This window comes from Globicephala melas, chromosome 2 (genome assembly GCF_963455315.2).
Source record: "Globicephala melas chromosome 2, mGloMel1.2, whole genome shotgun sequence".
Lineage (NCBI taxonomy): Eukaryota > Metazoa > Chordata > Mammalia > Artiodactyla > Delphinidae > Globicephala > Globicephala melas.
The window spans coordinates 146154122-146168995 of record NC_083315.2 but is presented as its reverse complement, the minus strand read 5'-3'; the positions used below and the strand labels follow the sequence as shown (position 1 = coordinate 146168995).

The window sequence follows — 14874 nt, the reverse complement described above, 5'->3', positions numbered from 1 at the left end:
GGAGATTGGCTAAATAAATAACAGGGCATTGGTATAATGGAACATGACGCGTACATTAAATCATGCTGTAGAAAAATAATGACACGGAAAAATGTTTTTAGTGTAAAATATTGGTGGAAAAAGTTGTGAACGTTTGTGCAGTACAACCTGAATCCTGTGAAAAATAAATGTGTGTGTGTGTGTGTGTGTGTGTGAGTGTGTGTGTATCAGGGTGAAGAATGTGTGATAACAGGCATCAGAGTTCCTCTTAGGGAAGAAATTATCTTTTTTTAGAATACCCTCATCAACTGTGATTTTATTTAAAAAAAAAATCGCCTCTGCCCATTATGTCTTCAAAGAGAGAAGTGGGGGAACCTGGGAGGAGAGATGCAGGAAAGGCTTCTGAAGGGTTTACTGAGCAGAAAGCACTGGCTGTTCAATTTGGAGACACCCAGGGTCATGAGAGGACTCCAGGCATTGTGGCAGAGGAGTGCCGGTAAGGCGGGATTGAAAGGAGGCTCCAGGGGACATGGCTGCTAGTGCTTTTATTCCCAGGACACCTGATCAAGCCAGGCGCTTTCCTCATCCGACATGAGGAAGGCAGCTCAGGAAACTGGCGCCAGCATAAGACACAAGAGAACAGGCAGAGCAGGCATGAGGCTGCCAGCTTAGCAGCTTCTCCCTCTTGCAGGGGCCTTGCCTTCTTCCACAGCCTCCTTTCCCCAGAGCACCAGTCAACTTTCTTGCTTGTGAAGCTGCCCGGGGAACCCAGCTGATCACAGCATATATCTTCTCTTCCTGGAACATCCTTGCTCTCTGCTCTCAGACTCTGAACTGGTCTAACTTGTGAGAGAATCCGAAGTTCTTTCCCTACTAGTTCAGTTCAAAGAACGGGTCAGAGAATCCTGGGGCAGAGGATGGAAAGTGGCAGAGAACAGACACCGTCTAACTGAGGCTTATTCGCTTGCACAACCTCAGGCCAGAGACATGTCTGCCTAGAACCCAGCAGTTTCTCATTTATTGATTTACTTATTTATTGTTCGCTGTGTTGGGTCTTCGTTGCTGCACGCGGGCTTTCTCTACTTGCGGCAAGCGGAGGCTACACTTCGTTGCAGTGCGCGGGCTTCTCATGGCGGTAGCTTCTCTTGTTGCGGAGCTCAGGCTCTAGGCGTGTGGGCTTCAGTAGTTGCGGCACGTGGGCTCAGTAGTTGCGGCGCACGGGCTTAGTTGCTCCGTGGCATGTGGGATCTTCCTGGATCAGGGCTCGAACCCATGTCCCCTACATTGGCAGGTGGTTTCTTAACCACTGCACCACCAGGGAAGTCCCAACTCAGCAGTTTCTAAGTGTTTTCTGGACCGCCTTATATCCTGAGAAGCTGGAAGCAGGCATAGACCTCAGGGCCCAAAGGTCCTTGGTTCTGCTGGAGCTCAGCTGCCCTTCAGAGGAAGCCTGATGGGTTACTTGTTCATCCAGCCCCGTGGGCCCAGGTAGGAAACATCCATACCAAAGACTGTTGGTTCACACCTTGCTTGCCTCCCCTGCACTTAAGAGCTGAAACTTGCTCTTAAGTGGCTACAGTGCAGGGGAGGTGAGCAAGGTGTGACCCCTCTATTGCTCACTTGCTTCCCATGCTCCCCCATAGCCTCCTTTGCTGAGTCCTTTCTCCTCCCCTCTTGCACACTTTCCCGCCATAGTTCCTACCGGAGTAGGAGTTAGATTTACACATAGCCATCATCTACTTTTTTTTATATTTTATTTATTTATTTTTGAAATTTATTTATTTTTGGCTGCGTTGGGTCTTCATTGCTGCGCACGGGCTTTCTCTAGTTGCGCCGAGCAGGGCTACTCTTCATTGCGGTGTGCAGGCTTCTCATTGTGGTGGCCTCTCTTGTTGCAGAGCACGGGCTCTAGGTGCACGGGCTTCAGTAGTTGTGGCATGTAGGCTCAGTAGCTGTGGCCCACGAGCTTAGTTGCTCCGGCATGTGGGTCCCTGACCAGGGATCGAACCCATGTCCCCTGCATTGGCAGGCAGATTCCCAACCACTGCGCCACCAGGGAAGTCCCCGTAGCCATCATCTATTAAGCATCTGTTACGTGCCAGGCACTGTGCTAGGCATGCGTGCATGTATCCTTTAATTTCAATCACCATCACAATCCTGTTTGGTGCATACTACTACTCCCATGTTATAATGGAAGCAGAAGCTTGTCAAGATTAGGACCATCCCAAGGTTAATGGAGGAGTCGATGGGAAGTCAGGAGTCAAACCCAGATCCTCTTACACTAAGTAAAGATCTTTTCCATCAGGCCACCTTGCCCTACAGGTTTTCTGTGCTCCCTTTCTTCCCTCCCATCTTCACTGGCACACACAGGAACACAGCCCTTCTCTCTCTCTCTAGGTATCAGGGAGAATTCCACACAAGTTCCAATGACCCAGTGGCACCTACAGCCTGAGGTTTAGGTCCATTCAAGGAAAGAGCTCCGTTCTGACTCAGCATGAGCAGTTGGCCTAGAATCACATCCCCCAAATCCTCAGATCCGGCCCAGACTCCTCAGGGCTCTCCAGTCTTGAGCCAATGGTGGCAACTCTCTGAGATGCTATAGCTTAGCCAGCAACTGCTCCCTGAAACTCTTGGCCCTGCCGCTGCCAGTTCATTTCCTAACAGCTTTTTTTTTTTTTTTTTTCCCCTCCATCAGAACTTCCTGGCCTAATACAGCTAGTCTTGCCAGATTTCTTATGGTGAACGACTGCCTGCTTAGAACCAAAGTCTGAATTTTGGAATAATCTGAGAAGGTGTAGCAGCAGTATGTAATCTCTGGTACCGTCGATTCAGATTCCAGGGCCCAGGCAATGTTTTATAGAGGCTTCCCACCCCTACTCCGGTTCCTCTCTGAGACCCTCTGTCTGACTCTGTCGTCCGGGGAGACTGCCATTTACTTTGGTTTACCCTCAGATTTGCAAGGTTACCTTGGAAATCTTAGTTGAGATCTTTATGCCTATTTGTCAGCACATATCAGTAAACGGGAACAAAAGAGAGCTCGTTTCCTGTTTCCTTCCTAAATCTGGTTGCTTCCAGAGAGAGAGGCTAGAAGGTGGGGGAGAGGGGAGCTAGAGGGTCTTCAAACTCCTAGACAGTTCAGCACTTCTGAAAGGGGACTCGGAGGGCATGTGACCCAACATCGATTGTTTACATATGAGGAAACTGAGGCTCAGAGTGATGTGACTTTTCCAAAGTCACGGAGCAAGTTGACGGCAGACTCTAGATTAGAACCCTGTTCCCACAACCGCATGCCATGTTTTGAGGCGAACACAGTGGATTTGAGATTTGGGCTGTGAAGAGCCATGGCAAGTATCCAATAAAGATCTGATGATTGAGTGAGCTTCCTTCTGGGTGCTGTGTCTGAGCTATCGATGGACAGGACTTCCTAGACTCAGGGGCCAACAAGCATCTTGGACATGGACCACCCATACGGTCCCTTCCTCCACACCAGCGACACATCACTAACGCTCAGGACCAGTTTGTATCACAAGCTCTGACCCAACTTTCTTCCCTGCCTCACCAGCAGATTCAAACCGTCACTCACGTGCTACTGAGTCCAAAGGGGCGTCTCCCTACTGTGGGGTACCATGCTGCCAGGATCCAGCCCTATGTGTGCATGGGGGTGGTGGGCACTGCAGAAAGGATAAGTCATATTATGGGAAACTAAGAGAAAGTCTGAGGCTTGGGGTAAGTTTGCTTGACATCTTTGGTGTTACAGTCTGACAGGATTAGACAAGGCACAGATAATGTCCAGAATGGCATTAAAAATTATGTGTTTGAGGTAGGTTTTCTTCGGGAATATAAAAGAAGAAAGCAAAACTACCCATAATCTTTCTACACAGATAATCCTGTCATCGTTTTTCGTAAAAAATAAAAGTAATAATGCATATACTTAGAAAAGTCATGCACTATGGAAAGATTTAGAATAAAAAGTTAAAAAAGGACATGGAGGAACCTTAAATGCATATGACTAAGTGAAAGAAGCCAGTCTGAAAAGGCTACACACTGTATAATTCCAACTATAGGACATTCTGGAAAAGGCAAACTATGGAGACAGTAAAAAGATCAGTGGTTGCCAAGGGTGGGGCGTAAGAGATAAAGAGGCAGAGCACAGAGGATTTCTAGGGCAGTGAAAGCGCTCAGTATGGTACCACAGTGATAGGTACATGTCATTATACATTTGTCTAAACCCATAGAATGTACAACACAAGAGTGAACCCTGAAGTAAACTGTGGACTTTTGGTGATCATGACGTGTCGGTGTAGATTCCCCAACTGTAACAAATGTACTACTCTGGTGGGGAGTGCTGATAACGGGGGAGGCTAGGCATGTATGGGTGCAGGGAGTATATGAGAAATCTCTGTCCCTTCCCCTCAATTTTGCTGTAAACCTTAAACTGCTCTAGAAACAATCAAGTCTTAATCTTTAAAAAAAAAAAAAGAAGTGAAAGTCTCTCCCCAATTTCTCTGCCCAGTCCCTATTCAAGCGAAGTGAACAGCTTCACTTGCATAATTTCAGATAATCTTCTTGAAAGCAAGTATTGTACTAGAGTATATGTTGATGCTAGTTTATATCTTTTTTCTTTTTTCAGACACAAAGCAAATAAACACTGTTTTGCATTCTGCCTTTTCACGTAATAACAGATTTTGGAGACTGGTCTCTATCAGTCCACACGGAACTCTCCCATTCTGGATAATGGCCACCCAGTTCAGAACGAATGGAGAATTATTCTTTCCAGAGCTGGAAAGGACCTTTGAGATCCTGGACTCCAACCCTCGGTTTTTAGACATCAGAAAACTACGGCCCAAGAGGTAAAATTCCTTGACCCAAGGCAGCTGGTGAGTTAGAGACAGAACTTGCTGTCCACGTCACTCTTTACCAAGTCACGCTTCCGCTGTGTCTTTGATGGGGACGTCTGAAGACTTTCAAAGAACGTCCCTCGCATTCTGCTCATCAGGAACGCTTTTGTTTTACTGTATTAGCAAGTGCTTTTTTTGGTGGAGTACGTGCATTTGGGGAGCAGTTTTTTTGTGTGCGTTTGAAACAAAATGGGAGAGTCAGCATCAATAGATATTTAATGCAGAAACCACGCATCAAGAGAGTTTTCCTAGTAGGTACTACTCAAGTATCTCTTTTGTCTTAAAACTGTTAGAATTAAAGGTGAAAATTTCCTTCATTGGGCAGTTCCCACTTTTTTTTTTTTAATGTATTTATTTTTGGCTGCGTTGGGTCTTCATTGCTGTGTGCGGGCTTTCTCTAGTTGTGGCGAGGGGGGGCTACTCTTCGTTGCGGTGCGCGGGCTTCTCATTGCGGTGGCTTCTCTTATTGCAGAGCATGGGCTCTAGGCGCACAGGCTTCAGTAGTTGTGGCACGCAGGCTCAGTAGTTGTGGCACGCGGGCTCTAGAGCGCAGGGTCAGTAGTTGTGGCGCACGGGCTTAGCTGCTCTGCGGCATGTGGGATCTTCCCAGACCAGGGCTCGAACCCATGTCCCCTGCACTGGCAGGCGGATTCTTAACCACTGCGCCACCAGGGAAGCCTCAGTTCCCACTTCTTATTTCTATTCTTTTTTTTGTTCTCCTAAATATCCCTGCCCACTTAAAAGGATAATTTACACTTCTAATACTTTGTAGTTTATAAAGTACATTCATACGTTATCTTCTTGCTTTTCACCCTTATCTTGCGAGTCAGGCTGGCATGATTATACCCATTTAATATGTGAGGAAACTCAAGACCAGATTAAGTTCACATATGTAGCGAATGTGCCACCAGCTGTCACACGAGTCTCCCTTAGTTCCCGTCCCACTAGACACAGGGCCAACTGGTCTATTTACTGCTGGGTTTGGGGGAGGGGTTGTTTTTGTTTCTTGGGAGATGAGGTTTCGGCTCACAAAGTTAGAACTTATCAGCCAGTCATAAAGACACAAACTAAAAAATAAATACTACTTTACAGGATGTTAGGAGAGAAAATGTTCCATGCCACACAGAATAATACTGTGTCCAATCTCGTTTAGCACTTAAACCAGAACATATTTTTAAATGATGGTATCATCACTCTCATGACATTAAAACTGACCAGGTCTGGAGTAATGCATCTGCACAAGTCCAGATGTTATTTTTCTAATGGGTCACTTCCCATCATTGTATCCACAAACTGGTTACTGAAAAATAATGGCTGAAATGAATTCCTACTCTTACCACATCCACTTAAATTTCTCAAGACCTCTTAACTGGAATTCACACACTCTGGAGCAAAGGGGATAAAAACTAGGGGACGTATGGGTGGGGCTTCTGTAAGCCTCCAGGCTCATTAGAAATTATGACTCATCAGATTCTCATTCCTCTCAGGTCACCTTCCTAGTGACACAGAACCTGGTTACAGAGAGCAGGACAGTTTCCCCTTAACCACCCAGGATGGTCGTGGAATGGGAATCCTAATCACACAAGGCATAATCACGGTAAAAGGAATAACTTACAGAAGACAAGACTGGAGGATGGGCAAGCGAGTTGCCCTAAAACTGTCAAGGCTTTTCCTTGTTACAGTGATGAGATGTATTTTTTGTTGCTTCAAAAGATAGATAGAATATGGACGAATTGATAGAAATTTCAAGGAGGCAAATTTTAGTACCTAAGGAAGAAACTTCTAAAGATGGAGGTTGTGGGGTGAATGGTTAGGACTATAGGCTTTGGAATTACAGACCTGGCAGATGAGAAATCCCAGTTTGCCACATACTACTGTGTGACCATGGGCAAGGGACTTAACTGCTCCAGCTTGAGTTTTCTTTCTCACAAAGTTATACAGGTACATATGTAAGTTCATGAAAGGCAGTGACCTTGTTCTTTATGTTTACTCCTGTGTTCCCAGCCCTCAAGGCCCAGCGTCTAGCACCTATTAGTTGCTCAATGAATATTAATGAAATGATTGAATTTCTTGGATCCTTAATGAGACAGATGCTGGGATAAGCATTTTCACTCCTTTCAAACACATTTGTGGAACATCTACTGGCTGCCAGGAGCTGGGCTCCTCACGGTAGTCTTTACTACCATTATTGTTACTGCTATTATTATTATAGTTGTTGTTTTGTGGTGGTGGTTATTAAATAAGTCACTATAGGTAGTGGTGGGTATCCCTATTTTTGGAAATGCCTAAGCTCACGCTGATAACAAGGTGGTAATGTTGACAAGGAAATTCACACACCTCTGTAAGGTATGGAGTCATAACCAAATCTGAAATCGTAATTCTGGTTTTCCATAACTCTCGAGCTAGTTAGTTAGCACTTCCTTAGCACTTTTGTTCTTTTCCCACAGACACACTGTGGCAGGGAAACTTTGCTCCACAAGCTTCCTCTCTGTAAACCCTGTCTGTAATTTCAGTGCTGTTTTAAACTCCTTTTGGCTGAAAGAGAAGAGAAGGTCCACTTGGATATATTTCAACCCAGGATTCTTTTAGTTCAAGTCAGCTCTCCTTGGCACTTACACATTCCCCTTCCTTTTTTTTTCTTTTTCTTTAATTGAAGTATAGTTGATTTACAAATGTTGTGTTAGTTTCAGGTGTATAACAAAGTGATTCAGTTTTATATAATATATATATATATTATATATAATCTCATACTTTTTCAGATTCTTTTCCCTTATAGGTTATTACAAAATATTGAGCATAGCTCCTACATCCTGCTTCTTTTTAAAAAATATTTGGGAACTGTTGGTTTTGAGTCCTACCAGACATGGCATCATTTCATTGCTGATATGAAAATGTGTGTGTATGTTTAAGAGGAAGATAATGAGCTTTACACTGCTTATGATCATTTCAAGGCCATATGAACGCCAAGACTAAACTCTTTTAATCTTCTGTCGTATTATCTTTGGCTTTTTTTTAAAGTTTGTTTTTGCTGCACCACGTGGCTTGCGGAATCTTAGTCCCCTGACCAGGGATCGAACCCAGGGCCCCGGCAGTGATAGCACCGAGCCCAGTCCTGGACTGCCAGGGAATTCCCCTATCGTTGGCAATTTTTTTTTTTTTTTTTTTTTTTGCGGTACTCAGGCCTCTCACTGTTGCGGCCTCTTCTGTTGCGGAGCACAGGCTCCGGACGCGCAGCCTCAGCGGCCATGGCTCACGGGCCCAGCCGCTCCGCGGCATGTGGGATCTTCCCGGACCGCGGCACGAACCCGTGCCCCTTGCATCGGCAGGCAGACGCTCAACCACTGCGCCACCAGGGAAGCCCCTATCTTTGGCTTTTCAAATGTCTGGTACCACTGTCTGTGCTAGAGCTGTGCTTGCTGCTATGTAATTAGGAATGGACCACACTAATCGCATTGGTGATAATGGCAAACTCTGGTCCCAGCATGGACCTCTGATTTCCCAAAGCCAAATATCTGGGAATTAGGAAATTGCTGGTTGGCTGGTTGGTTGAAACATTTGGCTTTTATCCCAGCTCTTTGGAGGAGGCACAACCTGGTGAAGAAAGAGAAGAGCTGGCAGGAGAGGATGTCCCATCTGAAGGTCACTCCCAACCTGTGAAGCTCTGTGAAGCTTTGGGCTGCTCCACACCTTGGCCCTCCTGTCCATCCTGCAGCCAAGTCCCCTTGCCTTGGATGGGGCACTCCCATGCCTTTTGGCTGTAGGGACTCTTACTTCAAGATATCTTAGACAGTTTCTGGCTACGAGCCACCCAACTCATTACTTTTGCAGGTAAACTAAGGAACTTCAGAATCCACTTTAGAAACTCAGCCCAAAGTCCACATTCAGAATTTTCTCTCCTTGAAAGCATTCTACAAGTTTCAATTCTCACATCCTTTCTTGGAAGATGATCTTTGAAGCCACATTTACAGGCTTAAGATTTATTGGCCAAGGGGCTGCCTGAGGAATAGCCTCAGGTTAACAATGGCTTGGCCAGTCAAACTCTCCCATCCAGATGGCAGTATCTTGACTGAGCAACTTAGCATGAAGCCCCTCTTCTTTCCCCTCCTTTGCCAGCTCTTATCCCAACAATTCATCTTCTGGCTACCAGGTTACTGCTTGTCTCTAGCTCTTGACCTCTTTTTTTTTTTTCTCACTGAGTTCTTGCATTTGTAATTTATCCATCTTCCTGCTTGGTTCTCTGGTTCCCACACCAATTTCTGTGGGGTACCTTTTGTCTTAGAATCTGCCTCAGGGTCTATATCTAATTCTGTCCACCTTAGATGTATACGCTCAGTCATCTCCTGGTGTCCCATTGCAGGGGCGGCTTTAAGGGTGCCGTCACATAAGACCCATGCTCAGAAGGGCCTTGTATTTGGTTTAATGCTCTGCTGTTGACTTCTTGAAATTCTAATTATTTTACCTTTGAAACTGTGTTTTGGAAGTGAAGCCTGATTGGATAATGGAGCATGAAGTTGAGCAGAAGACAGAGGTACAACTATTCTTTGCAGGCCCATGTAGTATATAGCATTCACGATGCCCCATGAGCTCAGAATTCCAGTGGACCCACAATGCAGGGGAGTTCAGCAACAAACAAGAGGCTTAGGTCAATAACTAAGTAAGCACACACGCTGACAGCCGAAGAGGCCAGGCTTTCCATTCAACCCAGAAATTGCTTCAAATGCAGAAAGAGAGCAATGGTGTTCTAAGAAACAAAAATAACCTAAAACCCCATCACATCCTTTCTTGCTTAAGTGCCCTGTACTAGCCAACCACTTATGCTGAAAAGGATGACAGAGGAGGAAAGACTAGGGTAGGAGTATGGAATAGCTCCTTTTCCTTTCCTTATTCATCAGAAAGCCAAGACTGGTAGAAAGGGCACCTATAAAGTATGCATATAAAAAGTGAAATAAAAGAGTTGAGTTCATTTTGTCAGCATTTCCATGGTTTCAGTAAGAATAAACTACAGGGCTTCCCTGGTGGCGCAGTGGCTGAGAGTCTGCCTGCCGATGCAGGGGACGCGGGTTCGTGCCCCGGTCCGGGAAGATCCCACATGCCGCGGAGCAGCTGGGCCCATGAGCCATGGCCGCTGAGCCTGCGCGTCCGGAGCCTGTGCTCCACAACACAAGAGGCCACAACAGTGAGAGGCCCGCGTACCACAAAAAAAAAAAAAAAAAAAAAAGAATAAACTACATATGCATGTACAAGCTACGAAACGTGAATTGTGTAACTGACATGATTTCATATACCAGTTAAGCATTTTTATATTTCCACTTAAAACTGGCATTGCACACTATAAAGATGAATAGTAAATTCATGCCAATAATTTAAAATTGTAATTTTCTTGAAATGACATTAAATAGCAGATAAAAACACCATTCCAGTCGAGAGAGAAACCATGAAAGAAAGGGGAAAAACTTTATCTTTTAAAACTTTTAATGACAACTTTTTCCTGCTTTTTTGAACAAGGAGCCCCACATTTTCATTTTGCACTGGGCCTCACAAATTATGTAGCTGGCCCGGTCCCATGGCTTCAAAACACGTCCACAAGCACTGATAAAGCTGGCTCCCATCCAGGCCTTTTTCTTGCGTGACTTCTTTAGGCCTTGTCACTCCCCTGTCCTCGGACTTTCAGTTGGCATCAATGGATATTATCTGCCCCTCTGGTAAAAAACAAAACAAAACAAAAAAAAACCCCGCCCAAACATAGCTCTAAATGGATGAGAAAATGGAGGTAAAATGATGTGGTAGGGACTAATACAAAGTCACGAGGTATGCCAGGAATAGGGACATAAGCTGACTCTCGTCTAGCCTTCAGATCCAATGCCATGGCCTGTCAGCACCCATCTCCACTGTGGGCATTTGAGTCCTGAACATCATTTGAAAATACCAACAGAGTCATGCATTGCAACATTTTGATCAAACCCAGCTGGGGCCACTACAGCCCCACAGGAACAGCTGTAAAGCAAAAGGTTCTGTCCTTCAAGAGGTTTTGCACAGAACATTCCAAGGCCCCAGGGGAGTCCTGTGTCTTGCTCAAGGTCAGTGGGAGTTGATCGACAGGCCAGTACATGCTTCTTTTGCAGCCTTGCTAAGAATCACATGTCTACATCTTCCCAGGCAGAATATCTTTTCTAATCATTGTATCAAAGTCATTAGAAATTCTGAAGGAAGAAGATGCTTCTCATTTCCTGCCTTGAATTTCTTAGAGAATAAGACATGCAAAATCAAATCTGGGGGTCTTGCACCCCTGGCCAGATCCCTACTAATCAGAAGGAACTCCGAGGCAGAACAGACCACAGCCACAGGCACTTTGCACGTTGCCTGCACACCCTTCAAGTGGTCACCTCAAGTCATCCAAATGGATTTTTAGGTTAACATCTCTTAACAGATTCTAACCGCCCCCTTGCTGTTCTCTTGGAGTCTTCCATTAAGAGTGCAAGGGTCCACTGAACCTAGGTTTCCTCCCGAAGCCTCATAATAGTCTTTTGTTAGGTGCTGAGATGCCCTTAGCAACACAGCCTAATCCTCCAGGTGTTTCTGGGCTAGTTCATGTTGCTTCTAAACCCCAAACCTCTCCCTCTATGCACAGCTGTGTGGAAGGACAGGTCCTTGAGAGAACCAACATCTTCAGACTGCTCTCTCCTGAAGCCCACTGGGTTGCTCAGCCAGCACTGCAGCCCCAGTGGAAGGGCCAGTTGCCTTTTTGCTGGAACAAACTTGCAGTTGCTGTCTCCTCCCTTTAATCAGGCACGGGGGTGGGGTGGGGGGGTAGATTGTCTTATGGGCCACGCTGCACTGTTCTGGTTCTAACAGCAATAACAGCGATCATCTTTCTTTCTCTTTCCATCAAATGCTCATTGTAAACACACATTTACAAATTTTGGGTTGCCATTTAAAATAATCTTCACAAAAATATTTTAGTGAAACGTAAAAATGCTCTGACACAATGATGGCAAGTGGGAATAAAAACAGGATACGGGAGGTCCTTAGCTTTGTAAATAGTTTATGTTTAGGTATAGAAAAAAATACAGAAGGAAATATATCACAATGGATTTCTTTAGGTTGGTGGGATTAAAGGTAATTTTGTATTTTCTAAACGAAAATACATTTTATAGGTAAGCATTACTTTTGTAATCCACAAGTTATTAATATTAATAAGTGGTGAGCACCGGAGAAGGCAGCAGAGGGGGAAATCTGCCATTGCTACTTTCCATTCTCTCGCCACTAAAGTTTTCCAAAGTGTGTGGAGGGGTGGTTATGGAAGTGGAGGAACCGTCCAGATCTTAGCCCTGCCCTGAGTGGGCTGGTCTGACCAAGGACACAGCTTAGGTTTCACCTTGGAAATGTAACCAATTCTGGGGTAGAAAGTAGGCAGTGCTAGCCATCGGCAGGCAGCCAAAGCATGGGGTGAGGGGCAACTCTAGAATGCCCATGGAAAACACTGAATATAAGACTCTATTACCACTCTGAAATCACTGCATTAGTGATCCAGAGTGCCCCCTCCTTCCCCCATGGCCACTCTGCCCTTTATATTCATCAGGCAGTAATGAATATGCCAGAGACTTACGGGAAATAAAGGGAGTCATGGTGTACCTTGCGATGGATTGAAATAGTCCATCTATGCTGTATTCCTACTACTTTATCTGCTGCCGTTATTACTAGTACTGCTATTAGCACCACCATTTCCACAATTGCTACTACTACTATTACCATTAATCCTTTAAGTTTGTAAACTACTTAACAATCTACAAAGTGCCTGGGCTTTGCCTGACTAGAGATGACACTGGACGTGGCGTTATGGGAAGGCAGAGGTAGGCTGGCGCCAGAGATCTCAAAGGGAACTGAGCTGACTGGCACTTAGGAACAGAGCAGAATTGTCCATACATTTGTTTTCATCCCCAGCTGTCTGGGCCCCAGACAAATCCACCGTCCCCAACCACACCCATTCCCCCAACTTGACTCTGCTACAACTGTCCAGAGCTAGTTTAGGCAACTTCAAGGATTAAGGATTAGGAGCGATGGCCTTTATCTGGCCAGAGGAGCTGCATCATGCCCAGATCCCACCAAATGGGGTGGGAGAAGAGGAGAGAGAGTGTTTTTCAAATATAAGGCCATTGCCTCTGCCAACATCTTCCACTTTCTCACATGAAGCCCCTGGAGTGACCCCGACTCCTCCGGTTTTAGAGACTTTAAAATTTTCTGTGCCAAAGTTAATTTTTAAAACGCCCGACTTTGACCTTAACCCCCAAAGTGTACTCGGGAATGTATACCTCACCTTCTTATCCCAATAAAAGGGCTCCGTTTTCCTCAAGCCTAGCAGCTAGCTGGTGTGAGAACCAGCGCTACACGAAGTGAGGCAGGGAGAAGAGCTAGAATGCAGCACAGCTCAAGCCCAACCTTGGACTAGCTTTCCGTTGAGATCGCTCTCTTCACCTGGCAACCCGGGCCCCAGCAGAGCTCAGAGAGAAGAAAGTGCATTTTGGAATCCATTTTGCTTGAGATGCTGAAGGCATCGTAGCAAACTGCCCTTTGCTACTGGGGCCAAAGAAACTTGGGGAAGGACTTGACCCAGAGGGATGCGGTCAGCTGCGGGGAAGGTGAGGGCGAGCTCTGGTGCTAACGATCCCTGAGGCAAGCAGCCACTGGGCATGCCGTGGGTGCGGGTGGCCCACCCTGGGTGCTGCTGCCCGCATTTGGACCCAGGGCCACTGGCGAGCAGTAGTAGCAGTAGCAGTCGCCGCCAGGCCGGCTGGGTCCCCATCTCTCTGTCCAGTTATTTATAGGCGAGATTTACGAGGTTGCGGGGGAGGAATGCGAGATGACAACGAGTTTTGGAAGGTATAATCCTAAAAGTCACACTTTTCCCAAAGCGCCCCCCTTTCAGGTTCTCCTTCCCAGAGCGGCACGGTCCCAGCGGGGGCGTGTGCGTCGCGGCGCGCCGCGGCGGTCGGCTGTGACCCGGAGGCCCGGGGCTGGGGAATGGGGACCGGCGCCTGGCGGGAGATCGGGAGGGCAGGGAGAGGAGGGGTCGGGGGCGCGGCGCGGCTCACCTGCCAGGCTGTTGTAGCAGTCGATCTCGATGGCTTCCACCGTCTTGCTCTGCTCCTCCGAGAGGCTCCCGGGGTTGGGGGCCCCGGCCAGGGAGGCCGCGCGCGAGTCCCGCTCCCGTTCCCCGGAGGCCGGCAGCAGCCCCTTCAGCTCCAGCAACGCCCTGTGGTATTTGCCGATGGCTTCGCGGAATTTCTTATCCTTGTAGCACTGCGCCCCTTGGCTCTTGAACTCGTGCGCTCGCCGGATGAACTCGGCTGGCTCCGCAGCCGCGCCACCCTGGCCCCGCGGCGGGGTCACTCCGCCGCCGCCCGGGACGCACAGTGGCGGCTGCGGCCGTTGAGCCTCGCCGGCTGCCGGCGGGCTCGGGTTCCCCTTGGCCGCCGAGCCCTTCCTCTCCATTCGGCCGCCACCCGGCGCCCAGCGCGCGCCGCGATCCGCCCGCCGCCGCCGCCGCCGCCGCCGCGCCCTCCCGGGTTTAAAAGCGCCGGGCGCCTGCCCCACGCCTGGCAAGCTTGGCCGCGGCCGTGACACCCCGCGGCGGTCTGTCGTCCCGCACTCCCATTCTCCTCGCCAGCTGCGGGAGGCTGCTCTCTCCTCCTCCTCCTCGGATTGCCTTCCCCTCCTTCCCTCCTCCCTCCCTCCCTCCCTCCCCTCCTCCCGCGCCGCCCGCCCTCCTCCTCGCCCTCCTCCCCTCCCTCAACCTGCGGGCGGTGGCGACCTGGCCCTCGCGCGCTCCGGGGCTAGCGGTGAGGGGGACCGAGGGCCTGCTGGGGTTGGCGGTGATTGTCGCTGACCCGGAAGAAGCTTGGCTCGCCTGAAGGAGGGGAGGATTAATGACAAAGACTGGCCCTTTCTTTCCCATTCAATCCAGCCCTCGGAGACGCGCCTAGTCTGAAAGAGGCACACG

At 47.7% G+C, this 14874-nt stretch overlaps 1 protein-coding gene across 1 annotated transcript in view; it reads right to left on the bottom strand.

Annotated features, from left to right (window-relative positions):
- TTC9 (tetratricopeptide repeat domain 9) overlaps positions 1-14581 on the bottom strand; it is a 35143-nt gene extending 20562 nt beyond the window's left edge. Inside the window, exon 1 of the mRNA XM_030831544.2 lies at positions 13967-14581. Within this exon, the coding sequence (XP_030687404.1) occupies positions 13967-14366 (400 nt within the window). The 5' untranslated portion in view covers positions 14367-14581. The remainder of the gene's footprint in view (positions 1-13966) is intronic.
- Positions 14582-14874: the final 293 nt, after the last annotated feature.